The sequence below is a fragment of the Amphibalanus amphitrite genome, unplaced genomic scaffold (genome assembly GCF_019059575.1).
Source record: "Amphibalanus amphitrite isolate SeventyFive unplaced genomic scaffold, NRLGWU_Aamphi_draft 000406F_arrow, whole genome shotgun sequence".
NCBI classification, from domain to species: domain Eukaryota; kingdom Metazoa; phylum Arthropoda; class Thecostraca; order Balanomorpha; family Balanidae; genus Amphibalanus; species Amphibalanus amphitrite.
Genome location: NW_024881900.1, coordinates 142,548 through 168,749, shown reverse-complemented (window position 1 = coordinate 168,749; position 26,202 = coordinate 142,548). Strand labels below are relative to the sequence as shown.

Genomic DNA, 26,202 nt, shown 5'->3' with positions numbered 1-26,202 from the left:
CGTATTTTCGCCATTCTACTATATCAATGCCTGAGAGACATCAGTGCCGCGTGACAGGTGCAAAATGCCGGGCTATTTTGTTATTGGAAATCAGATAGGCTGCATGGCCATTACAGCTGTGTATAGCTGCAGTTCAGCCGAATCATGGAATGTCATGCATCATGTCTGCCCTTAAAGTAATCAAAAGGCAAGCCATAATCGTCAAATGTTTGACCGGACAGTTTCATGTTACCTTTCTGTACCTTGCAGTCTAAATAAGATGCCCTTTTTAGTTGATTGTTTCTTATTACCCGCAATTCCATTCATATCACGTCCGTAATGAATGCGCAATAACTCTTCTGCCTGTTACGCTAGTTGCTGGCGGCCGGCCCAGTTGCGTGTTTCACTGGTTACCACCCAGCCCGTGTGCCGTTCCGCAGCTGCGGCGTCCCGCAGGGAGCCTAGTGGCCTGACACCGTTGTCACCCTGGTGTCACTGCGCCCTCCGCCGCCCTCCGCCGCCCGCTGCTGGCTGTTTAGCATGCTGCTCCCTCCCAGCTCCGGTGCAGCCGCCGTCTCACACATCAGCCGGCTGTCTCACCCGCATCTGTGGCACCGGGCGACCTGCCGCGACCCCACAGGTGTGCCCAACTCAGGTGAGCTGCGCTCCCTGCCCCCTGTCCCTCCCACAGCGCGGGGTCATCGCGGTCAACTCCGCCCAGCTTAAAAATGGCCGCCGTGAAACCAAAACGACCGCCGGGACGGAAAGAGCAGTCGTCACCGGTACGTTCTCTTTTCCCACATTTTTACCGCGACCGCAAATACTCATCAAATTGTATCTGATTTGCATGCACAATGGCAGATGTGTGCCGATTAGCCGGATGATCGCCGGGTGGCTGCGGCTAACAAGCTGCGATACGGTCCGCGCCGCGCCGGCCCGCGTGTCGCTCCCGCGACTGTGCGTCCCTGTATCAGCGCACCGATCGCGATGACATGCAAATCGGCAGGCATCATGCAAATGTCATCGTTACTGGCTTCCGCCGACAGTCGAGTGACCGGCCAGTTCCGGCGACGGTCTCCCGTCGTCAGGTATTTCCCATCCCTTTTCTTCCCTTCCCCGTCTATAGAGTCATGACCCTTGTTGTGTTCACTCGTGGTGTCGGGTTCTTTTTATTCTATCGTAGCCTGAAGCTAACCTTTTCCGCTGTTTATTTCTCCTTTCAGCGCCTGTCACCGGTGTTTTGTTTCCCTTGTGCGATCTTTCCGCATTCACCCTGCCATATCTGCCCTCCTGTCTCCCTTCGTCACCCTTCTCCGTCGGCCCATCGTAGCCCTCTTCTTCCGCCCCCGCTCCGCTCTCCCTCCGTTCATCGGCGTCGACGGTGCACCGGGTCGGCCGGCCGCCGATCCGTCTCAATGTTCTGCCGGGCGGCGCTCATCACCATCCGTTTTCCGGCCATCATTTCATTAGTGTTCGGTAATCGGGCGGGCGGCCGCCGGCCGCAATCACAGTGGACAATGGCCACCAGCGCGGCTGCCAGCCTCCCCCTGGTCCGGCCCTGATGAGCCCGCCGCGACGGGGGCGCGACAGGCGGCGCCGGTCCCGCCCGAGCGGACCCGGCTCGCTGTCACCGCAGAGCTGCGAGCTGCCAGCACCGGGTGCGTCACAGTCCGCCCGCGCACTCGGAGAACTGCAATCAGCACCAGTTGACCGTCCCGACCGCCGGCCACCCAGCCAGTCAACAATTATTACCGCGTCGCCGGCTCGTGCAAATACGGCCGGCACGAGCTAGATTTATCGCGGAGACGGCACTAAATCTGGCGGTGTCCCGCGCCGTGTAAACGGATAGGGGAACTTCAATCAGCGTCGACGGCTTAGCGCCGCCACCGGCCGCCGGCGAAGCCGAGACTGGTGGGAACGGTCAGAGGTGTGACGGCCGGCGCTCTCGGGGCGCCTCCAATTACCCTCTCAGACCGGCCGGGTCGGCGGATCGGCGCCCTCCGCACCCGCCGCTGGTCCCCAGTACTTTCCGCCGGGGTTATTTCACCCTCCAAGCGGCGGTTTCTCTGTGCGTTCGAGTGTCTCCCCTCGGCACGGTCGCTTTCTCATTTCCTCGGCATTATCCCCTTATTCATCAACCCTTTCTTTGCTTGCCTCATTTACATGCCACCCTCCTCCGCTATTATCTTTGCCAAAATATTAGCCGAGACGCTGGCGCGTGCTCTCTTCTCTTGGCGTGCTAATTTGTTGTCCCGCCTGCCACACACAGGTAATTAACAGCTGCAGATTTAGCCAGATTGGTGGCGTGGTGACCCAAGTGTTTGCGGTGGTGCCCATCTCGAGAGAGCACGCGCGCACTGAAAGCTGCTCCAGCTCACCCGAAATCGCGTGCTTCGGGCGTGAACTGAAAATGTGGACCGGTTAAGGACATTGGGCGATATTTGTATGAACACTGAATATATGACATGTAATGATACATTCTGACCTATTCTTAGCATATTTTGTCCAGCATTATTGCCTATTGATTAAAATTTGTATTGCTTAATTATTTATTTTAGCGCTACTGTAAAAGACAGTGTATACCTAGTGTAGTAAAAGACAGACAAGACTCGAACAATAAATGGTCAATCCAAATAAAACATTTCGGCTGTTTTTAGAAACTCTTGACTCAAAAGAAGTCAGACAAGCAATTTCATAACTTCGGTGAAAAATTAAGCGGTCTCTGCTTTTGACAAACTGTCTGAAATATCAGCTTTTCGAGTTTGATCAAGAAGAAATCTTAATTTGAATCACAAATGAGGCGAACTTTTTATCAGCCTGTCTTCACGTGTTTGCGAAGTTCGGGTCTGAGCTGTGCTAACAACAGCGGAGCTGTTTCTTCTGGCCCTGGCGTCTCTCCTCATCCTGCTAAGAGCAAGTGAAACCAGCAAGCTGAAAATTTCACTCGAACAGTTTCGTGCTACCAAAGTGACAATTGTTGCCGGATGACAAATATTCCTTCATTCATTATATATATCCTTATGCAGTCACTGTTTCTCTTGCAAAATATAAATTGTAGACTGAAACAGTCTGTTCACTTATAATCAAGAAAAGTAACAGTGCTATCATAATAGGTAATAAAAAGGTCGTAAAAACCTGATAATTCCGAGAAGGTTTCGGCTCACGCCTTCTTCAACTCGCGCAACTGAGCGCGAGCTGAAGAAGGCTAATCCGAAAGCTCCTCATAATTATCAGGCCTTTTCTCTTGCTATGTTTAATATTAATCATGAGAGTACGGTTACTTTACCTGATTATACATATGTTTAACATGTCTCTCAAAACAGTGCTAACAACAAGTCTGTTCACTTGTTTCGTCAGCACAGTACTTATGTATGTCAAAATAGTCGGAGTAACCATATTATTGCTGGTGACGCCTTATTCTATGACTACCGCTTCAACAAAGTCAAGAGCACGCATTTTAAGGAATCGTTGCACGGCTTTCAAGGAGCTGCATAGTGCACGCCACTGCACATGTTCCTGTAATTAGCATTTTACCTGTGCGTTAGGACTAGTTAGATACATGTACGGAACGAAACATCTGCACATTCAAACGATCTGCAGACTGCAACAGCTGCTGTCATCAGCTTTCCTGCATATACAGTTAACCAATGTATCCAGCGATGTCCCCAGCTTCCACAGCCAGAGCGCCGCAACACCTCCGGTTGTTGGGGCTTCAGCGTCATCCTCGATAACTGACGTTTGGAATGTATCATGCCTGGGCAGATCGTCACTGATCTTTTACTCACTAAATTGATGGCTTGTAAGAATTTGCGTACACAACGTTGTTAATGATCATGCCATAATTTGGTATTTGCAAGCCAATCGCCAGATATTGAGTATTGTGTAAAAACCTATGTTGAAGGGAGGGCATACTAAAAACGAACTGTCTCTTTCCATGGAAACATTCAGCTATTCGTCATGTGGTCGATGGCAAAAGGCTCATGTTCCTTGTTCAGCCTCAGTTCAATTCTGCAGTTGATTTCAGCTCCACTGACTGTATGTCTATTGCCCTGATTCATGATGTGCTGTATGTCTCGGCGGTGCTTTCGCCGCAGCCATGTGCTCTATATTTTCTATGCCGTCGCACATTATTGTCACAAGCACCCATGACGTCATTGTCCATAGTTGGTCATTTCACTGACCACCGGTGTTGTTTGGGGGCAGACTGATAGATAGATTGACTTCTTGTGCCATTATTTCTGTATCTAATGGCCGCTGGGTCGTTGCATTATACTGATGGGCGGTCACTTATTCGGTGGCCGGCCGCGCGTGCTGGCAAACATGATGGATAGTGGTCCAGTGACGTCATATATTGGCCACCGGACGGAAACGGGCGCCCAGCTCCGGACAGATTGGGCAGCTAGTGACGGAGAGGGCCGCAGGACGAAAATCTCCAGACAACTCCCGGTGATGGGACGCTGTAATGACAACTCACGCGGGGTTGGACATCAACAGTCTTACTACATCTTACAACAGTCTTACTGTATAAATATTTTGGTAATGTTCTTGTAGTTGTAATAATATTTCGCTTCACGAGTAAGGAATTATTAATGTTTGCTGATGGAACGCGAGCCTTTACATACGGTTGAACGATACAAACATTTGAACGTCGCACCAACCCTTGTCTTGCAATCAATGATATCTCAGGAACTTACGGTCATTTCCCAGCAGAACCCTAAAGACCTGGCTACACTGTGGGTTTTCTGCGTGCTTTTTTTGCGAGTTTGCGTGTTTTGCGTAATATCATTCTAGGAAGAAGAGGTATAGTTGATATAACTGTTATATTATCCCTCGCCCTGGCAGGGCATTTTTCATAACACGGCCTGGCAGGGGGGGGTCGATGCGACCCCCCCCTCGCGATTGGCTCCTATGGCACCTAGAAACACCAAATTTGGTAGGTAGGTGGGCCCCCTGGAGTTCTCGCCCCTGTGCAAATTTGGTTGCTCTAGGTCAATATTTAGGGGGGTTTTGGGGGGTATAAATGTAAAAAATTCGCTAAAAACAGGTCAAAAGTTTTTCATTATAACTTTTGATCTAATTAAGATAGAGCAAAAAGAAAAGCACCAGTGAACTCAGCACGTCAAGGCGCGTCGAATGATATACTTTTTAGCTTGTTTAAGTGTACTTAAAGTTTTTCTTAAATTTTTAAGTAAACTTAAATTTATAAATTAAGTTCAAGTTAACCAAATTGCGTCATATCGTATATCATTCGATTCGGCTGATCACCAGGAACACAATGATACCATTTTTAAAGCTCTAGCGTCATTATGTGCCAAGTTATTGACAAAAACGTCATTTGACCTCAGTTGACCTCATTTGACCTGACCCATGAATAAGTACACCAAACAAAGAAGCACCAAGTGACCTGCTGTTAAGTAATGTGATTTCAAAGCACAAAAATGATAGAACGAAGCGGATAACTCCAGTATTTTCCGAATTTAGTATTTTCCCATAGGCTTAACATTACGACGTAATGACCTCTAACTGACCTCAGGTCAGTGACCTCAAAAAAACCCGAACTATATGTTATACAACTCGGTGAACTTAGCACATCCTGAAAGTTTGAAGGAAATCAGTCCAAAACTGTGAGTTGGACAGGTGCAAAAAGAAAATTGAAATTTGACCATGACCTTGTACCGGTTTTTCTGACCTGGTGACCTGACCCAAGGTCACCCGGACCTGAAATTTTCAGGTCATATGTAAAAAGGTTGCCCCATAGGCTGTGCCAAATTTGGCGGCGCTGCGCGCCGCCGTTTTTACGCTATCTTCGAAAAACCTTAGGGGGGGTCGCATCGACCCCCCCCTGCCAGGGCGAGGGTTATTTATATACAAAATGTAATATAATTCTTATACATTAACTAAACGTTAATATAAAAAACATTCACAAAATCGTAATGTAGTTTTTTTTTTCTAGAACGATATTGCGCAAAACGCGCAAACTCTAATAAAAAACACACACACACGCAGGCAACGCATAGTGTAGCCAGCCCTTAACCCTCGCCCGCACATGCCATTTTCCCATCCTAGAACGCACATAGGGGGGTGGTTGCCACCCCCCGCGCCATTTCGTTCCTGTTGGAGATAGAGCTTAGCAGTAAAGACCAAAAAGATTCTTTGGGAAGAGACGAATCCAATGATACCCAGTTTTACCTTCTCAGGTCAGTCATTGACCTTCCAGGTCAGGTCAAACTAAAAAATGTTGCTGTTTTGGGTCACCGTTGGATATCAAGTGCGCTGCTTATCAAATACCGATGACGATGCTGTTTTCTGGTGCCAAGCCAGCTAGAACCTCTTTGTCACACTATCCGACCAGATTTTTGCTGCTGAGGTCATTTCAGGTCAAGTTAGGTCAAGGTCAATTATATGTGTTTGTATGTCTGTGTGTGTCTGTGTGTATACTGATGTGTGCACCGATTGTTTTTGGGTCCATATTACATGAAATCATGATCTGAGAAGCTTTTACCAAAAATTCAGTCAAAAAACTTCACAAAAAGTAAATTCAGCTTGCCTAAAACGCAATTATCTTAGATGACCTAGGTTGACCTTGACCCTGACCTTGACCCCTGTACATCGTCGAACAACATGTTCCATGATAGGTGGGAGGTAAGACTGGCAAAAAAGGCCGAAATCAGGGTGTCAAAAGCTCACAACGCCCATGGCAAACGCAAGATGTTGAGAATTGGCCATTTGGGTCATGACATGACCTGAAAAACAAGGTCATATCTCCGAAGCCAAAAATCACAGAAACTTGAAATTTTCAGTGGACATCAAGAAAGGATAGACGAGCAGCTATACGAAAAATCAGCCATCTAGCTCTAAAAATGTTGAGTGCAGAGCAGAAAGACTGCCTGGGGGGGGGTGGCAACCCCCCCCCCCCCATGTGCGGGCGAGGGTTAACGGTTTCGGTATCCCTTCGCCAAAGCTAGTTAGCTAAAGAATAAGCAGCAAAATGAACAAAAACCAGTGGCATTATTTTTCTGTATGGGTGAGAGTAGTAAAGTAATCTTGGGTGAGATAGCCAATTGAATCATGAGGTGTCCTATTTACATACTGTACCCAAGGCCATATATAGTACTGTACCAGGTACCTGTAGGTACGCTGTACAAATCGCACAAGTACCTATTACATTTGTGAATGTCTTCAAAGCACATGGTTTTTTAACCCTCGCCGGCCGAGGGGGGGGGGGGGGTGCCGCCATCGCGATAGCTCCGAACACGCTGACGATAGAGAGATGAAACTTGGCATACCTGACCTTTGATTCAAGCCGGATCTTTTGACACCAACCGCATTTTCGGGCCAGGTCAGGTCACTGACCTATGACGTCATAAGTGAACATCTGCACGGTCTTCAGATGTCGCAACTTCGCAACGCCATCACTGCCAGAGGAGATGACACAAGGAAATGAAACTTGCAGGATCTAGTATCCATTATGAGTCTCACAACTTGTATTTCTGGGATTTTTCCTAAAGGTCATGTGAGGTCAGGCCATTTTCGTGACCTCACCATTATAAGTAAATGAGGAAAAATGAAAACTGCTATTCTGGCGCCGGGAACGATCTCCAACTATCTCTAGCACACAGAATCGTGATTTGATGCACTCCTTGCAAGGTTAGATGCGTCACTTTTGCAATGTTGACCGTACGTGACGTCATTTATGACGTCATCAAGGTCATATTAGTTTTTCGTCAATAACTCCTGATCAAATTGAGCTAGCGAGTCGCGAAAGCCACCAATGGACTCAGGAAGACCTGCCGAATCGAATGATATGCGACATGACCTCTTTCGACCAACTTCGTGACCTGGGGGTGCTGACCTGACCTTGACCTGAGGTCAACACCCTAAGTTGACCTGACCCGAACAAAAAGTATATCATTCGACGCACCTGAGCGAGGCGAGCACGATGCTGCCAAAATCGCGGCTCTGCGGCCGTTTTTTGCGAAGTTATTCACCAAAAACTGAACCGTTCCATGGGGCACTTGACCTGACCTCAGAGGTCACCGGTTGACCTAGGACCTTAAAATCGGGAACCAATCTCTGCGTCTCGTAACGGCGCACACGCTCGTTTTTTCTGCGACGCGCTAGCTCCACCAGGGGCAAAACGGCGAGGGGGGGTCGTACCCCCCCCCCCCCCTCGGCCGGCGCGTATGTAGAAAACCAATAGGTCCGGCGAGGGTTAAAGTAACATGTTTCCAACTGTCTTTTAGAATGTTTTGAAGTATTATATATTGTCTTCATCGCTCTGTATGCAGTTACTTACAGTTATGTAGCATTCGGACGAGCATAGATCTCGGATAGTTCAGTTTCTTAGGTACTTACTTGCGACATTATAGTATATCCCAGTGCCCCAGGCACCAGAAACACACCTCTTCAAAAAAAAAAACCATTAACTTTTCTCTCCCCTTGTTTTTACCTTTCTCCGTCGTTCTCACCTTCTTCTGTCGCTCTCACCTGGTCGGTGACTGTCTGTGTCAGAGACCCAGCATCAGCGTCGCCGTGAGAAGTCCTAAGAAGCAGTCCAGAGTCGCCTCCGGGGAGGCAGGGCGGCCAGCCCACATGAAAATTGCATGAAGTCTGCGATAATAAATGCAACGATCGCCAACTTATAATATCATTGCCGGCGAGAAAACGACATTAACTTGGTAATTAGTTGGTGAAGACTGTGGGATCGGGCGCGCCGGCGGGCCGGGCCGGATTTGGCGGTGGCACTTGGTCGGGAGAGCTGCTGGTGGGAGCAGGACTCGGCGAGTCTCCACGGCAGACTGTGGTAGAGCTGTGGTGATCAAAGGATGATGTCGGTAGTGATATAGCAACAGTGACGGTGGTGGTAAAAAGACAGCTACGGTGGTGGTAAAATAACAGTGACTGTGATGGTAAAGGGACTGCGACTGTGGTAAGCCAGACGGTGACGGTCGGGTAAAAAGGCAGTGACGGTGCCGTGGTTGTGTGCCCAACCCTCACTTGTCCTGACTGCAGAAAGCCGGATTGCAATCGGCATGCTATCGAGACAACAGACGCCGCTGTGAGTCACCGGGGCATCGCTCACCGATCAGTGCGTGACAAAATGACGGCGATATTGTTGCTAATCGGAAAGTTTGTCGCAGATTAGTGTCATTTTTTCGGTGTCTGATATAAATACCCTTACGTTATTCTTAAAAAATCATCCTTGGTCATAAAACTCCCGGCAGTTTTTTTCTTGCAATAAGAAAATGGCAGCATTGCGCTTGACACGAATAAATAAATATTATTTATTTAGGACAAAAAGCTGTTGCAAAATTGCGACTTAAGAATTTAACTCTTGAATCTAACCAATAAGTCGGGCGTGAGCTTTACAGGAAAACTCATATGGCAACTGTTATGTGATTATAGATTTACATATCTCAGTTGTGTCGGACTTTTGAAATGTATTTCTCATTCACCTTGCCTAAAAAACTAGAATGGAAAGAAAGAGGACGCCGATGCCTCTCCGCAAGCCAATACCTGCTACTTTTCTGATCTTCAAGTGGTTCGGACATTTCTGCTTAACTGAGGCACATTAATTACAGGGTAAAATTTATCTACCGTGAAAAGTCAAGCGAATGAATCGCAGTTCTATTTTAATTTAATCAGAGTAATGGAAGCCGGCGCATTAAGTCGGCTGTTCTTTTATATCGGACTGTTTTCTCGGCCATTTGCTGGTGGATTTATGAACCGCAAGGTGATTTCATGAGGGCGCCGCGGCTAATTTATGACGTCATTTCGTTTTCTAGCGGCAATCACGGATTGGTTTGTGAGCGGGCTCGGGACGGCCGGCCACCATTTTGGTTTGGTCCGTGGTTACCGATCGGAGCGGTGAGGTGATTGGCAACGACTTCCGACAGTTGCTGGCCACAAAACTCAACTGGTGCTACTTTGTAACTGGTTGGGAGGAGTGCAGGATTATCACACCAAAGCGGGAAAATGCATGATTAGGTACCACACTAAAACACGAACAAGACTTTGTTTGTAGATCGTAGAAAAGCTATGATAAGTGGTCTGTAAGGAAATACGATAAAAGAAATAATTATTTTTGAAATACATTGCCTTCCCAAGGCAATGTTTAGTGTAATATTGCGTGATCAAAGTAGAAATGATAGGTAAGTGGCCTGGCTTAAAATTCATTATGACCTACACAAATAGTTGACAGTGTTGTGCTGATCCCAGCTGTAAGTCTACAAACCTCAAGGCGTCTATCTTAACACTTCCTGATTGTTGGTTGCGGATATGTGCGCGTGTATTGTCGCTTGTCGAGGCTGAATACATTGGTCGATTGATTGAATAGGGTGTCGTATTTTAAAACCGTAGAAAATGCTAAATCCCTTCCGAATAATTGTTGCCTGCTTCCGAGCCGTCTTCATCGTGAACGATGCAGTCGCAGGCTGTGAATCAATCGTAGATATACATATTTGTTGAACTTATCTTCAAGTAAGGGTGAGAAAATAGCATCATTGTGAATCTGTAGTGTCAGTATCCTTTACCCAATCTGACGTGCGACCATCATCGATTTTCATCGAATTATTTTTATTTCATACGATTGCCTCATAATTTTTTCCACTGTTTCATCACTTGGTTCCGGTCAGTCAAGTCTCAGTCCGAGCCCTAAATAGTCGGAAACTTATCAACGAGTGGTAGGCTAATAACTTGCTTGGTAAAGTTAAATTAAGGAAAGGTATGCGATATTGATATGCCTTTCATCGTTAAAATCATGCTGATTCTTTGTTGTGACTTATTTGTCATCCAGATAGCACCTTGGATAGCACAACCGAATAATTACACTGTAACCGAAGGCTCTATGTGATATCTCAAATGTATCGTGTAACATTGAGCACAGACCAACTGCTCGTGAAGCACCACTCAGCGTCATTGGTGACAAGTCAGAGATGTATTTCACAGGAGCGCGCAGGACCAGGGGCGGGTTACACCGTTGCCCGGCTACAATGAGTCGCCATTTGTCATCTGTCCTCTGCTCACGGTGTCGAAGGCTAAATCACCTCTGCCGAACCGGTCGCCATTGTCGGCTCTCTCCATTTGTCGCTCACTGTCTTTGTGTGTGAAATATTGGAAGGATGTACACACCAATTTTATGGTTCATTGTGAGCGAAAAAGGAGCGATTTCAAAGTAGCTTATTGACCCATTGTGCTATTGTTGCAGCTATTGTTGATGACGTCATTAATCATGACCCAGCTGACAGGTAGGGTGCTAACAATGGTGACGTCACACATTGTTCTGTATACTTCTTTATTGTCGGCGGCAGCAGGCAATCTGTGACCGGGCCGGCTGGCCAGCGGGGCCGGGGAGCGGGCGCAGGGGAGAGGATGCCCCTCCCCACGGGCACCCTCTCCCGCCTCTGTTTAGTTAATTGCCTTCCAAAGCCGCTTATGTCCCAACTGCGCCAACCTGCCCAGAGACAAGCGGCTGCGTGGCCTAAGATACCACAAATGCTGATCAGGGCAATGTCTATGACCATCAGACATCACATTTCAAAAGGAAGGATAGGTTGATGTGGATTGTATCTTCACTACTGCGTTTTTGTTTAATGCACATTTAGACAAAATGAAGCTTGGGTGAAATGCCGACTGATCCAAGCTGCTACATCTGTGGCTGCTTTTGCTCACAGTAAAAGGGATCTGAAGGGGCTTTTAATGTCCCTCTCCTTATGATTTCAGGTATTTGAACGTTGTGTTCAACATTGCTAAATAAGATTATTAGAGGGATTATTAGAAGGTTTATTAGATGGTTTATTTTTTCTATTTTTGATAGAAATGAGCAACAGGTTATTCTTCATCCTCCTAACAACCCCTCTCCTTACTGATGGATTTTAGCACCTTATTACATTCCCAGGAAGGAGAACCGCAATAAGCCACAGCATAGCATTGCTCAGCTTCCAATGCCTTTGGCGACAGAGGACACACTGTCAAAAGTGCCGATCTTAGTGCGTCAGTGGTCAACGATTGGGTATAGAAGCTCTAGTTAAATATCGCCGCCCCGCGTAAACTGTCTGGCGAGAGTGCAGCATGAAAACGCCATTAGAGTGTGTTTGGTGCCAGCTTCGATTGCCCTTCAGCGGTGTTTGGTGAGAAAATATTGCCGGTTTTGGAGGCCGCCGGTGGCATTGTGCCGCGCGTCTGATCTCCGAGCGTTCTCTGGGCCCGCTCAGGCTGCGGGGATGATGGGATGAATTTGCTGGTTCTGAGTCCACTGCGCTGGTGATTGGAAAACCAATCTGCCTGAAATCGCACAAATATACTGATGGTACACAAAAGATGCTTTACATAAAAACTGCACACTGGTAAACTGGATAAGTGGCATGCATGCCAATTTTACTCTGATTAATTACGCCGCGCTGGCCAGTTTACGGGCAAAACCGTGAAGATGCGAGATTATCGATCGTTCACTTGAAACTAATTTTCTTTTGGCTTTGTTGCTTCGCGCCGTGCTGAAACTGACTACTGGATGGCAGCGCACGATATCCCCCAAATTCACTTTTTGCCAGTCACTCGGCAGTACCGTGAAATTCATCCGGCGTTTGAGCGGCGCCGAGTCACCAACATTGACTGGCGCTCATTAAGCGGCGGTTGTGATCGGCACACGAGTGCAGCGCAGCCGTGCCGCCAGCAGAGGTGACGAGCCGCACACGCTGCCGCCGCAGGGGGGCACGGGAGGGGGCGACGGCACGCCGCCACCCGAGTCGCAGCACCCTAATTGGGGCCGACAGATCGCCCGACGCCGTATTCTCCGGCGGCCGCTCCCGCCGCGAAAATTAGCCGGCGCCGCTAAAAAGTGGGCGAATTAGGCGGCCGGCGGCGGTGAGCGAGCCGACGTCCCATGGCGCCTTTGTGACGATTCAATGGCGCGGCGGAGTGACGCCTGCCGCCGCGCCGGCCGCCGAACGGCGCGTGCAGCAGCGGAGGCACGGAGCAGGAGACTGGAGGGCTGCGAGAGGACTGAGAGGGAAATATGAGGAGACTGTGACAGGACAGTGAGAGAGCTATGACCGAACTGAGAGGAAACTGTGAGAGAGCTGCGAGAGAGTTGTGAGAGATGTGTGAGAGGATTGTGAGAGGGTTGCGAGGGACTGAGAGGACTGAGAGAGGACTGTGAAATAGCAAGCTTATACATACAAAAATCTGTTTGCTTCCCAAAAACAAGACTTCATCAATAGTCAATACGATACACTTTTTAAGCAAGTTTTCTTTTTAGCCAAACACTTTAGTAGACGGAGTCATCCAAAGTCATTTACCAAGGTAAGCAAGGGTAACAATGAAAATGCGTATCAATGAAATGTTATCTTTGTTCCTAAAACACGAGCTAAGGTTTTTCGTTGGCCCTATCTCCTGAAGTTTTTTTTTTTTAGCTTATCACTAAGCTGGCTCTATCAGGTGCTATATGATCGATTCGGTTCTGATCCTGATAAGTCGGTTCGCCTGATCGGTATTCAATTTCAATCACTCGACGATCAGAGCGGCCGCACCTCTCGGTGCCTGCGAAATGGATGCCAATTATGTTCACGTATATCGGCTATGTTTACGTTAGCATATTTGGTTAGAATGTTGTCTGATGATGTCGTATTAGCATAATTTCCATCTGACACTAATATGGTATTCATATCAGACACCCACTTAAGCCATCCCAGTCAGTAAAAGTTGATATGAACTGTAAAGACGAGAAACGCCCGAGTACCTGCCAAACTTCCATATCAACAAGTCCCGGGTGTGAAGGGCTGCTTCCTTGACATTTACGTAGGTACTTTCAGCTATGCATTGCTTACATAAGCATTGGGAATGATTTCTTTTTAGTTGAATCTGAGGACCATTGATCACTGGTCGAAATCAGCATCGTTTTTGTTCTATACAGGCTGAAACACATTTAAAATAACGAACTTAATTTTTGCTGCAATTGTTTTCAGTTCAAATTTTTAGTCATAGCGACCATTTTTACAATTAAATAAATGTATTGTTAGGCTTTTGATAGCTTACAGCTCCCGTAACACACGGAAGATGACAGCTGTGCTTGAGTTTCATTCGGAAGAATCATTTTCCTCCGTCTACATTTTGATCAGTCTCTCTCCAAGTCTCATAAATATTCATCCGGAGTAAAATAAGCCGTTAAGTGAGTTTTAAAGCCCCGAGGCAGGATATAAAATCGACTTGAAAGACATCGTCTCGCGTTCCCTCTAAGCCTCACGTCCAATCGCTTTTAACCAACACAAATGTCTAAGCAGTTACATATAAGATTTTAGACTAAAACAATGAGGGGACAGGCAAATGGCGACAAACTTTTGGCGTGTTTATCCTCGACATTCGTTAAAGACAAACGAGGCAAAATTGAATACATCATAAACAGCATTACGTTTGTAAATTATGATCAGTGAGAACACTTAATTACTTAGAATAGAGTTAAGTATAATACGTAATTATAGGTAAGCACAATAACAGTACATACAGCAGCCCTGGTTAGAGTGTGACTATCTTAGGACAGCTACCAATGTCATGTTCAACTAGAGCAGACCCAGAGCCGAAAAATGGTTTTGGGACCTTTGTGGAAGTCAGTATTTAGTCAATTGTGTTTCTCGTTAATGCCTTTTGCCAGCTGGAAAATGTGTGGGCCTTATGTAACCTATGCTCATACATTAATCACACAGTGGTTTTGATAGTCTTCAATTTTTTCGAATGTGGCTGAATGCTGGTTTTTACGGACTGCAGAGGTGTTGATTTTTTATAAAACATGATGCTCAGCATAAAATCATTCGGGTCATCCGCAATGAAAAGAAAAGTGAATGTTCCTAACGAAAAGGAAGCTGCCAAACCCTGTCTATGCGCGACTGTTTGGATAGTTCACCAGACCTGCATACATAGAGCGGTTATCACGCACCGGCTTCTGTCTGACCGGATTTGAGCCGAGCACCGATCTGAGCGGGCCCCGCGCCAGCCGCCGAGACTGACTCGACTTGCAGCTTTTCTCTAATGACAGCTCGCGAGCCCACTTAACATGGCCGCTCCTATTTTATGATTCTTTTATTGATTGTGTGTGCGTCGCTGCTGGTCGCCGGAGCGGCGCGTCGCACTGCGGAGGGGACGCGCGCGCGCCACGATACAGCTATCGCCGACTCATCTTGGTTAGGGGGAGGTACATTTGCAATGCTAATGCGCCGCTCCCGGAGACGCACGGCGCAGTCACTGACGGGGAGCGATAGAAAATCAAAATAACGCCGTCCGATGCGCCGCCGCCGCTATCAAAACAAAGCCGGCTGATCAGGGAAGGGCTGCCGAGCGCGCCGGCCGCGGCGCCGCCCACCGGCGCGGCGCGGCGCCGGTCCGGCCCGCCCCTGAGCTGCGGTCGGCCCGGGTCGTCAGCTCGTAAATTCGCCGGCGCCGTCTTCCATCCATCTGGCCGCGTCCAGATTGTGTCCGGCGGCGGTATTGATGAAGCGGGCCGGCCGCTTATCGTGCGCTGGTCACCGGCGCCGCCATATTTACTGCCGGCCGATAGCGGTGCGCGATGACCGACTGGCCGTCGTCGGTCATCATCAGCCGATAAAACACGCATAAATCGGACCACTGCCGACCGCCGACGGCCGTCCACCGGCCGCCGCCGGAACTGTCGGTATCCGGCCGGCCGGCGGGGCGCCCCGGTCCAGTTCCGCCATTTTCAACTGACCGCCGGGATGTCGCAGTAGCAAACATCGGCGCCGTAGGAATGAGCTTGCACCGGAACATGCATTTTACGTTTAAAGTAAAACTTTAAAGTACACGTTTTTTTTTGTTTACCGCATTTTTTGTAAATGCATTACAAGTCACTCTTATTTCATGTTTTTGTACCCCCTACTCATGTTAAGTGCGATAGCTGAATTCCGAAACTGACACCGGCACAACACAAACAACCATACCTTCTCCATGCTTGACTGCGAATTATGTAGGTAATGTGTTATAGGGAGCTCAATGCGATAGAAGGCAGATCTGAGGGCTATACATAGCAATGAAAAATGCAACTTTCATCTTATATACTATTTCAGATCTGCAGTTGTGTTTTCAAATATGACAAATCTCAATACATTGTGATATCGTCGGACATAGACCTCTGGTATACAGAGGTCCTGAATCGGAGGATGACAGCGCACTTCCAGTTCAAAAGTGCAGGAAATGTGACACCGGAGCATCTTTTCTTTTACCTGCACACACACACACATACTCTGACGTTGACACTGACAGCAATTTGGCAATCGTTGATCACTGTGTGGAGGACATGTTGCAAGTCCAGATGTAGCTTGAAACGCAAATCCGATCGTTTCATCTCATGGGTGAATCACCCAAATTCCTAGTGTAGCACTTACCACTTATTGATGCTTATAACATCGCTCCTAGATGTCACTAGCAGTAGCGCCTAAAGCCATGCTGTGCCGCATCACAGGTCCATGCTTCTAATATTGCTCATAGATGGCACTAGCAGTAGCGCCTGAAGCTATGCTGCGCCGCATTCCAATTCCATGCTTATGATATTGCTCATAGATGGCACTAGCAGTAGCGCCTGAAGCTATGCTGTGCCGCATCACTGGCTCAGCTTATGATATTGCCACTAGATGGCACCAGCAGTAGCGCCTGAAGTTATGCTGTGCCGCATGACACACACGCTTCACAGAGTAGGTGCTCCCTACCAGTGGCGGATCCAGGGGGGGGGGGGCAAAATGGGCATTTGCCCCCCCCAAACGGCATGATTTTAACACCAGTATAACGCCTTTTGGGGCGACTAACGGAGCGAGCGAGAGGGTGGGCCTTGCACGTGCGAAATTGCGAGGGGGTACCTCCAACTGACTTGTGCACGGCACCCTACTAACTGGTCTCTAGCGATGTGCCAAATTTGGGCACAATCGGCCCAGCCGTTCTCGAGATCTGGAAGCGGCACCCTGCACGTGCGCACGTGCAAAATGGGTCCCAACTGACTTGTGCACGGCACCCTACTAACCGGTCCCTAACCGTGTACCAAATTTGAGCGCAATCGGTCCAGCCGTTCTCGAGATCTGGAAACGACCCCTGCACGTGCGCACGTGCAGCAGCACCCCAACTCTGGCACATGTATATGCAGTGCCTAGTGGGTGCCTACCTACATGCCAACTTTCAGCGCAATCGGCCAAGTAGTTACCGAGATATTGCAACAATTACAAAAGTGACACCTCTTCGTTTTGCACGTGGCACGTGCATAAGGGGTCACCCACATGCATCGGGAATAGTCCAATACTTGGTAGAAGGAATGAAGCTACCCTACAAAAATTACCGCGTGTAAATCGGTCAAGTGGTTGCTGAGATATAAGCCTCGCAAAAGCGTGACCACGGCCGGCCGGCCGGCCGGCCGCTCATACTCAGAAATTTCCGTTAATCTAAGGAAAGACTACGCTCGCTTCGCTCGCTCCGTAACCAGTATAACGCCTTTTGGGGCGACTAACGGAGCGAGCGAGAGGGTGAGCCTTGCACGTGCGAAATTGCGAGGGGGTACCTCCAACTGAGTTGTGCACGGCACCTTACTAACCGGTCTCTAGCGATGTGCCAAATTTGAGCACAATCGGCCCAGCCGTTCTCGAGATCTGGAGGCGGCACCCTGCACGTGCGCACGTGCAAAATGGGTCCCAACTGACTTTTGTACGGCACCCTACTAACCGGTCCCTAACCATGTACCAAATTTGAGCGCCATCGGCCCAGCCGTTCTCGAGATCTGGAATCGACCCCTGCACGTGCGCACGTGCAGCAGCACCTCAACTCTGGCACATGGATATGCATTGCATAGTGGGTGCCTACCTACATGCCAACTTTCAGCGCAATCGGCCAAGTAGTTACCGAGATATTGCAACAATTGCAAAAGTGACACCTCTTCGTTTTGCACGTGGCACGTGCATAAGGGGTCACCCACATGCATCGGGAATAGTCCAATACTTGGTAGAAGGAATGAAGCTACCCTACAAAAATTACCGCATGTAAATCGGTCAAGTGGTTGCTGAGATATAAGCCTCGCAAAAGCGTGACCACGGCCGGCCGGCCGGCCGGCCGGCCGGCTGCTCATACTCAGAAATTTCCGTTAATCTAAGGAAAGACTACGCTCGCTTCGCTCGCTCCGTAATTACGCCTATGGACGATGCATGGAAAGAATCGATAAATTTTTATGGTTTGCCCCCCCCCCAAAAAAAAACTCTGAGCTGGATCCGCCTCTGCTCCCTACTTCCCTAGTGTTCATGATCTAGTGAAGAAGGATATATGAAAACGTGAAATGCTACGTACCGATTGCATTTTTTGTCCACGTTTACGAGACACGGAATATAAATAGAGACATAGAGAGGCGACCTAAACTCTAGAGCGATAAGATAACTATGTTAAGTTCCGAGATGAAACAAACATAGGTACATATCTAAAATAGAGACGTTGGTAGAAGGTACTTCATGCATGATGGCGTCTCGTGCACACAAGTCGTGCACTATATAAATGCCATTGTATATTTGACCTAGCTCTATGACACCCACGGCCATCTCTATTCAGTCAGGACTCCGCCGGGCCCTGCCCGACTCCATGGCCCCCATGTCCCGCGACCCTGATCGATAGGGGGTGCCGCGGCCGGCACCGCCGGCCCGCCGGTCCCTCCCCCGGAGTCGCAGCAGCCGGCACGCGCTGACGCCGTCTAATTGACATCGAATGTTTCCGCCTGATAATGCCGGCGACAGCCATTGGTCACGGGTGTCGGCGCGGCGCGCTCCGCTCATGATCAATGTGCCCGACTGTGAAATCCGATTGTGCACGAGTCAGTGAGCGGGGCGGCGCGCGGCGGCGACGACTCGACCCCCGTCCGCGCGGCGAGCGTCACGGCGTGGTGACGCTGCGTCAGTGCGTCAGTGCGCCAGTGCGTCAGTCGCGGAGAGCTCTGTGGGAGCCCGGGAAGCTGCCTCCGCCACCAGAGCGCTAACGACCCGTGCGTCATCCCGGGATCAGAAACCGATCTCTGCCGACGATTTACATAGACGGGCTCGGGGAAAAACACTGCCGGATCACAATTCAATGGATGGATAAGCAGTGCTTATCCATCCAAGCACTGTACACAGGGGGAAAATATTAGCTAGATGCTTGTAATAAACGTTTTTTCCATATATCTATAGCAAGCAAATAAATCGCGGAATGAAAACATGACATGAAGTCATACGCAATTACAAAGTCGGCTGCATCGCTTTGCCTCGCTCTTCGTCAAAGATGCCATTAGACACGCAATTCCTGGAATACGCTCAAAATGTGTGTATAAGCTCATGCAATCCAGAATGCGCGTCGTGTCCGGAGGAGATCACTCGATCACAACTTCCCTCTGACTCTGGCGCGTCCATCAGTAGACCCGCCACGTGACGACGGCCTTCTTCCGGCACAGCGGAACCACAGTCCCAGAAAAACAGCGCGGCCCTGTGTCGGTCGGCGCCCAAACGTCCCGCCGACGGCGCCGCTGTTTGTTCCCGGCAGCTGGCGTCGCACGGAGCGAGCGACGCACGCGCCGTCAGCAACTGTGGCGAATATCACGACCGGGGGACTGTGCGAGCACGGGACGGGAGCGGGCCGGATCACGGGACGGGAGAGTGGGGGATTACGAGACGAGAGTGGGTTGGACCACATATCGGGAGGGAGACGGCTCACGGACCTGAGGAAGACGGGCCACACAGGAGGGAGGGGAGACGGGTCAAGGAACAGGAGAGGCAGGGATGACGCCATGACGGGCGGGAGGAACGCGACTCATTACTCAATGAGCGAGATAGGGAGGAGGCATGGTCAGAGAGAAATCAGAGAGCGAGAAGCACAGTCCTGGAATCAGGATAGCGATAAGCGAACCGCTCAATTTGCACCGCCATTCCAATTCAGCGCAAAATCGTCACGTCTGTCTGACGTCAATGATCAATCACTTATAAGCATCCGTGTAAGCAGCAACTGTGAACTAAGCTCACAACGTCTAGGATATTTCTAGTTCTGTGGCTGAATTGTTAGACTGAAAATTTTGATCTCTTATTCAAGGCCCTATATACCAGGTAGGGTCGTCCGGCGATTCTACCTTTTCGTGACGTCAGCTCGTGACGTCATTTGGAGTCAAGTCTCGAAGCCCCGTTCAATCCCCATGTAAATGAGCGATTTTCGAAGCACTGTAGAATGAAGTCTGCACAAGATATATCAAACCTAAGTATCTTATCTGAAAGAGCAGACAATTTTCTGCAAGTTATCTATTACGTGTTTTTCGCTAAATCTTTTGCTTTTTTCACAAAAGCGTAAAATGTCCCCCCATGTCTCCGCAGCCTCCCTGCCGCCGGCCGCCGCGCGGTCGCGGTAGTGTAGTGGTTAGCGTGCCCGCGCAGTATTCCAAAGGTCCCGAGTTCGAATCTATGCGGTGCGGAACTTTAATTGCAATTCCAAGCTGAATATACGCACATCCATAATAAATTATTATTCGTATAGCTAAACTGTCACCAAGCTATCCATATAAATTGACTTCACCCAAAATATCGGCAAGATTCTATTAAAATATAAATTCAAATATGGCGGCTTGGACTGCCGCGTGCGTTAGGCTCCGCCCATAGCTCCGCCCACATGCGTGACGTCATTCGTGTTAGTGGACACGCAGAGAGATAGGGGACGACATGGGCCTGCTCTTATTTTTGTCAAGTCACATGAATCAGATTTACATTTTTCTTGCCAGTAAACCATGGCATTTGTTAATTTAGCAGTTGTGTCCTACGTCACCGTAGCCATATAACAGCGCACGTGCTTCAATAAAACCGAAATGCATTGCACGTGTAACCCGCGTTCGATGTCTCTCGGACGACGAAGATTCTACGTCATCCGGCCAATCACGTTCAAGGTCAGTGGGGGCTCGTCTGCGGTTATGGAACGTGATTGGCCGGACGGCATAGAATCTTCGCCGTCCGAGAGACATCGAACGCTGGGTAAGTCAGACTGTGTAAGTTATGCTGTTTTTTCTCGTGTTATTTCAATTTGTATGAAAATAATTGATGAAGAGTTGTGGTTAGTGCTTCATTTGGCATTTATGCAACCCCATAGGTTTGAGAAATTAGATTGCTTTTGTTCTTTTCTATCTGGTGCTTTGCAATTTTATATTGATGTTAGAGGTTCAGGCTCAAAATGTAAGCCAAGCCATGCGAGAACCCCCCCCCAAAAAAAAATATTTTGATTTGACTCTGACTGGTGACATCCATTTTCAGGTTTCTATTCTCCATTGACAATTTTCCACAAGCTGAACCTGTCACCGATTAATTTTTTTCCTTTCAATAGGTAGGAAATTTGGTATTAGTAGAGCAGACGTCACATGAAGGTTTTCCAACCAAAGAGAGGCGCCATACCCGGTGGTGCTTCTTTCTAGGAAAACCTACAACCTAAAAACCTACAACCTACAAATCTACCCTACAACCTACAAACCTACAGCGCCTCTCCTCGGTTGGAAAACCTTCGTGTGACGTCTGCTCTACTAGGTAATGCCGGTAATTTGTAGATCATTTAGACTATAACATCAGTGATCAGTCAAATAATTGTGGCACACTTAGATTTACAATGAAATTTTAGTGATTGTTCAGAAGTGATTGAAGTGGTAGGCAACTGAGAGTGGTGAAAATCACCATTTGGTCTGACTGTAAGCTGTGTCCCATATCCCAAAAGAATAGAACAATTTATTTCTTTAGAATAGAATAGATCAATTGACATTTTGATTTGTTGCTTATAAAATTTAAATCAAATGTGTGCTAAAAATGAGGCATTAAATTGATATATCAACACTTTCTGACCTAAACTACCTGATTATCATGGCTCCTTCAGTCAGCTCCATCCACTGGATGTTAACAGCCTTTCGTCAGTTAACATTTATACGTTTAAACACTTTGTCACATATTTTTGTAGCAATTTTTTTTCTTCACTTCTCTGCCCTGTGTGTATTAAATCGTCCTCTGAGTCTGTTGCATCCGAGATATTCATATTAGAGGGAAACAATTGACAATTCTGAACAGGGAATAAATTTGGAACTTATACCTATTGAAAAACCTTTGGCTAGGATGGGTGATTGTTGGATAAGGAGTCATGAAACTTCTGATAAATATCATTCTCAGCTCAGCTCAAGCTACAAATCTACTATTTCAGTTCAAAACTATGTTAAAAGTTAAATATCACCAGGGATTCGAATCAATGCATGTTACATTTATATGTTTCATGACTATGATAATGTTATGCTTAATCTCAAAAGAAAGGTTGAAACTTGAAATGAAATGAAACCACAGACATAAACTGTGAATAAACAGATGTATATTTGTATGTGCACTGTGAATGAAACCCTGAGTCTGAACCTAATGAACAACTTTTTTGGTGCCAAACTTCATGTGTCAAGTACTTTAGTGCCCTTCAAAACATGGCATGTGCAGCACATTGCTTATATGAATATAAGTTTTTAATTGTAATAGATAGGTAGCATGGATCGGGATGATTGAATAATTATTACTGAAACTGTAAAAGTCAAATGTTTGATATTTTGACAGGTTACTAGCAAACTTACCTGTGGCTGTGGAATCAGTTCAAGCTGAAGAACCAAGCAGAGGAGATCAAAAGAAACTCCATTCAGTCAGACCACTGATCTACTGAACAATGTCCTCACTCAGAAATGCTGTCAAAGGACAGAAGTTCCACAGAGAGAGGCATCAGGTAAGATGAGTCATTGAATCCCATACACTATCACATGGAATGATGGGAGGCACTAGTGGCATACCATGGTGCCTACGAGCGACGCTTTAAAATCAAACATTTTATGCATTATGAACTTCAAGGAGAACAAGACACATCTAGAAGGTTGTGTTTCCTGATGGCCTGCTAACTGTGCTTAGTTTCTCCCATCCATGTATTTTTAGTGCAGGTGTCACTATGCTTTCATTACTGGACCCTTTGTCTTCCTCAGCCTGCAGCCAGACAGCACCTGGGCCTTCTGGAGAAGAAGCGTGACTACAAACAGCGGGCCAAGTGAGTTTACCACACAGACACTTTGACTGGGCCATCTGTTTTTTTTTTTGCATAGGCATCGTCTTGGGTATCCGTATTTCGGCTGATGAGATATCAGGCACCTGTTTCACGGTAGTGCTAGTGCAACAGGCAAATGATCTGTAGGCTGCTACTCTCTGGATAGTTTTGGTTTGTTGAAACATTGCATCTCTTTCGTGGAGCGTTTTGGGGAGCCAACCGACTGGTCTGACCCGCCTGCCCAGCTGATGAGGTGGAGCTGCAGAGTTGGCTATATCTGGCCTGTGTCCGCTCGGGACCGCCGGCCGGCCACGCGCCCCGCCAGGAGCGGTGGAACGGCGGCGGCGCGTGTGGCGTCACATTAAGTCACCAGATGTCGAGTATTAGTCGTTATTTGCCCCGCTGTCCGCTGCACCGGACCGTGGAATAATCGGCCGGTGGCGGCGGCCAGGGGTGGAGCCTGCCGCGCCCTGGCGCCGCCCACCGACCGCGCAGCAGCCGAGCTGTCCGCAGGGAGGGCTGCTGACCCAGCAGTGGGAAGGGGGCTGCCGACCTCGCAGTGGGGAGGGGATGGGGGTGCCGGCCTAGGTACCATTGGACCATGTGGTGCCCTGGAGCTCCCGGGGCGCTGGATCTTCGGTCTACACACCGACCAGGAAGACATAAACGATATGGCACGGAACATCGTCCCGAAGATAGTCACCAATGGCAGAACTCTGTCATGGTCGTCGATAAATCATGTCATTAAGGTATTTAGAAACCCTATAAATCAAGGCATTTTATGCCGATGTGTCATGGGCCGTTATTGTAACGTTACGGCTGCGAAACTGACTTCATACTTATGTGAGTATACCAAGTACTAACCTTCATTTGATGCTGACATCGTAACTATAACTTTTTCAGCGAGGAAAACAAGAAGAAGCATCAGCTGAAAGCTTTGAAACGCAAAGCCCTCAACCGCAACCCAGATGAATTCTACTTTCACATGGTCAACTCGAGAACAAAGGTAAGGTGCGGCATTAGTTTGGCGAATTGTATGGTACTTTTTAGCCCAGTAGTGCTAGATTCTGATGTGCCACTTACCGTCGCTGTTTCGTTATTATAATTATTTTTTATGCATTTTGATTGGTGCGCACACCTAAATATAACGCAGCGGGATATAAGACAGTTTGGTGGTGATGGTTCTGCAATCTTTTACTGGCTCATGACATTTTTTTTTTCCGGCCGACGAATAATGTTTGAAGTGTAATGCGCTGTGTCCTCTAAGCGCCCACCGCCGGTGACCGGTCTGACGCCCCTCCCTCCCCCGCTCCTGAGGAGGGGCGGGAGACATCTGACACCCTCCCCCCCCCCCCGCTGCTCAGGAGGGGCGTCACCACGAGGTGGAGGCCGGCGACGAGCTGCCCGAGGATCAGCTGGCGCTACTGCAGAGCCAGGACATCCGCTACATCCGACAGCGCCGACAGCTGGAGACTAAGAAGCTGGCCCGGCTGACGGCAGAGCTCCACCTGCTCGACGCGGAGGGAAAACCCAAAAACACACATGTTTTCTTCACCGACGACAAGAAACAGGGTGAGAAATATAATAGGTCAAATCAACATTTCTTGCTTATTATGTCGGGGTAGCATTATTTCTTTTCAATCACTCGACCGACTGAATTAGCAGCTCTGACCCCGATCCCGCTGACATTCTTTCTCAGCCCGTTCGTTGGACGTACTGAACTCGCTTCTGACCCCTCTGACGCTGTTCCACAGCCCGCACGCTGGACGTGGCCGAACGACTGCGCACGGCGCCCGAGCTGCTGGACCGGGCCTATAACCGTCCCACGGTGGAGCAGCTCAGCGTGATGAAGGCGCCGCGCGCAATGGACGAGGAACAACTCGACGTGAGTGGCCCGCCTCGCACAGAGCCGTTGGGCGACGGCGCCCGCATGGGCGGGAGGTGCAGTCCTGGTGCCGTATTTCATCCATTTCATTTCTGAATTCGGATGTGAAATTCTCTTTGCTCGTTCTCTTTCCTTTTGAATATAGCAAAAAGTGGCTGCCGATAAAAGATGCGCATTTCACGTCATTTCAACCGAAATGCTTTTGGATACTTATTACCGGTATTCAAGGAATTGTGCACTTTTTTCTTTCGGTGCCAAAACGTATCTACTGTGTCCCCCTCGGCGCGCCCTAAAGCCCCAATAAACAAACAAACTGTAGGCATGGCCATTATTTGGTGTTTAACGCTCATGGGCTGCTTTTATATTACTGCAGCGGATCTTGGCCGAGAAGAAGGCCCGCTACAGTGAGCTGGCCAAGCGTCTGGAGCGGGAGAAGACGCTGTCACTGATGGAGCGGCGCATGGAGCTCAAGCGGCACCTGCAGGTACGGAGCGCGGGGAGAGCTGTGCGGGAACCGAGGGGAGGCCAGACGCGAGGCGGACGTATGGGGACCTCAGGAGACGTGAGTTCATTGGTCAAGGACGGTATAACGTTGAGAGGGCGGACAAGGAGTGCAGGCGGCGATTCTGGAGGTGTGGAGAAGCGGAGGAGCCTAGCGAATAATATTTAACCTCAGCTGGAAATAGAATTCCGTACAGCCAGTCCACCCGTACCGTCTCTTTAGTGTCAACCCCATGTTTTTATGACTACTGCTATCCCCGTCGTGTGGGTTTTATCCAGTTTCTTTTCTGGACCTGTCCTGACCATTCGTTACCAACGTGTGTCTGTTTTTCCGCAGAATAAGAAGGAGGAGGCGCCGAAAAAGGTGCACCCGGGCAGCTCTACGCAGGCGCCCGTCTACAAATGGAAGACCGAGCGCAAACGATGACAGGCCCGCAGCCTAAGTCAGAGTAAGCCTATTTCACGCGGCAGGTGGCGCTGAGATCGACGCCTAGGTGACGAATGGCGCTGATGTCTTGACAGTGCGGTGAGCTGGGAGCTTGCCTGATCCTGGAGAGGGATCTGAACTGGCCTCAGCTGTGTCAGGTTTGTCGTCCACCTATTTCTGGTATAACCGTAAGAAAAATATACTGTAGCTTTGTTAAGGTTGCGCTGTGATGGGTGTGGTTTTGTAACTCTGCGCCAAGCCGCCTATCTGCGTGACCACTTGACCAGCATTTTCGGGCATACCGACTGATCGTATTTTATTGATGACAACACCGCTGAGCTAGTGT

The 26,202-nt window shown here is 48.6% G+C and overlaps 1 protein-coding gene across 11 annotated transcripts; it reads left to right on the top strand.

Annotated features, from left to right (window-relative positions):
* The first annotated feature begins 424 nt into the window (after positions 1-424).
* On the top strand, positions 425-26,073 carry LOC122390711 (probable U3 small nucleolar RNA-associated protein 11). Of its 11 annotated transcripts, none has more exons than XM_043383901.1 (9): positions 425-634; positions 21,255-21,324; positions 22,572-22,734; positions 22,985-23,046; positions 23,947-24,049; positions 24,408-24,615; positions 24,798-24,928; positions 25,302-25,412; positions 25,767-26,073. In XM_043383901.1, exons 3-9 carry the CDS (start codon positions 22,678-22,680, stop codon positions 25,854-25,856), a joined length of 762 nt encoding a protein of 253 aa, XP_043239836.1. In that variant the 5' UTR covers positions 425-634; positions 21,255-21,324; positions 22,572-22,677; the 3' UTR covers positions 25,857-26,073. The 11 variants fall into 11 exon arrangements, with proteins under 11 accessions (XP_043239836.1, XP_043239845.1, XP_043239840.1 ...); XM_043383905.1 differs by lacking the exon at positions 425-634 and adding an exon at positions 20,940-20,992; XM_043383900.1 differs by lacking the exon at positions 425-634 and adding an exon at positions 20,958-20,978.
* Positions 26,074-26,202: the final 129 nt, after the last annotated feature.

Excerpts from the sequence above, each read along its gene's own strand:
- LOC122390711 (XM_043383901.1), top strand. The coding sequence starts at position 22,678 with ATGTCCTCACTCAGAAATGCTGTCAAAGGACAGAAGTTCCACAGAGAG. Across the intron at positions 22,735-22,984 it reads TCCACAGAGAGAGGCATCAG|CCTGCAGCCAGACAGCACCT; the intron begins GTAAGATGAGTC and ends TGTCTTCCTCAG. Across the intron at positions 25,413-25,766 it reads AGCTCAAGCGGCACCTGCAG|AATAAGAAGGAGGAGGCGCC; the intron begins GTACGGAGCGCG and ends GTTTTTCCGCAG.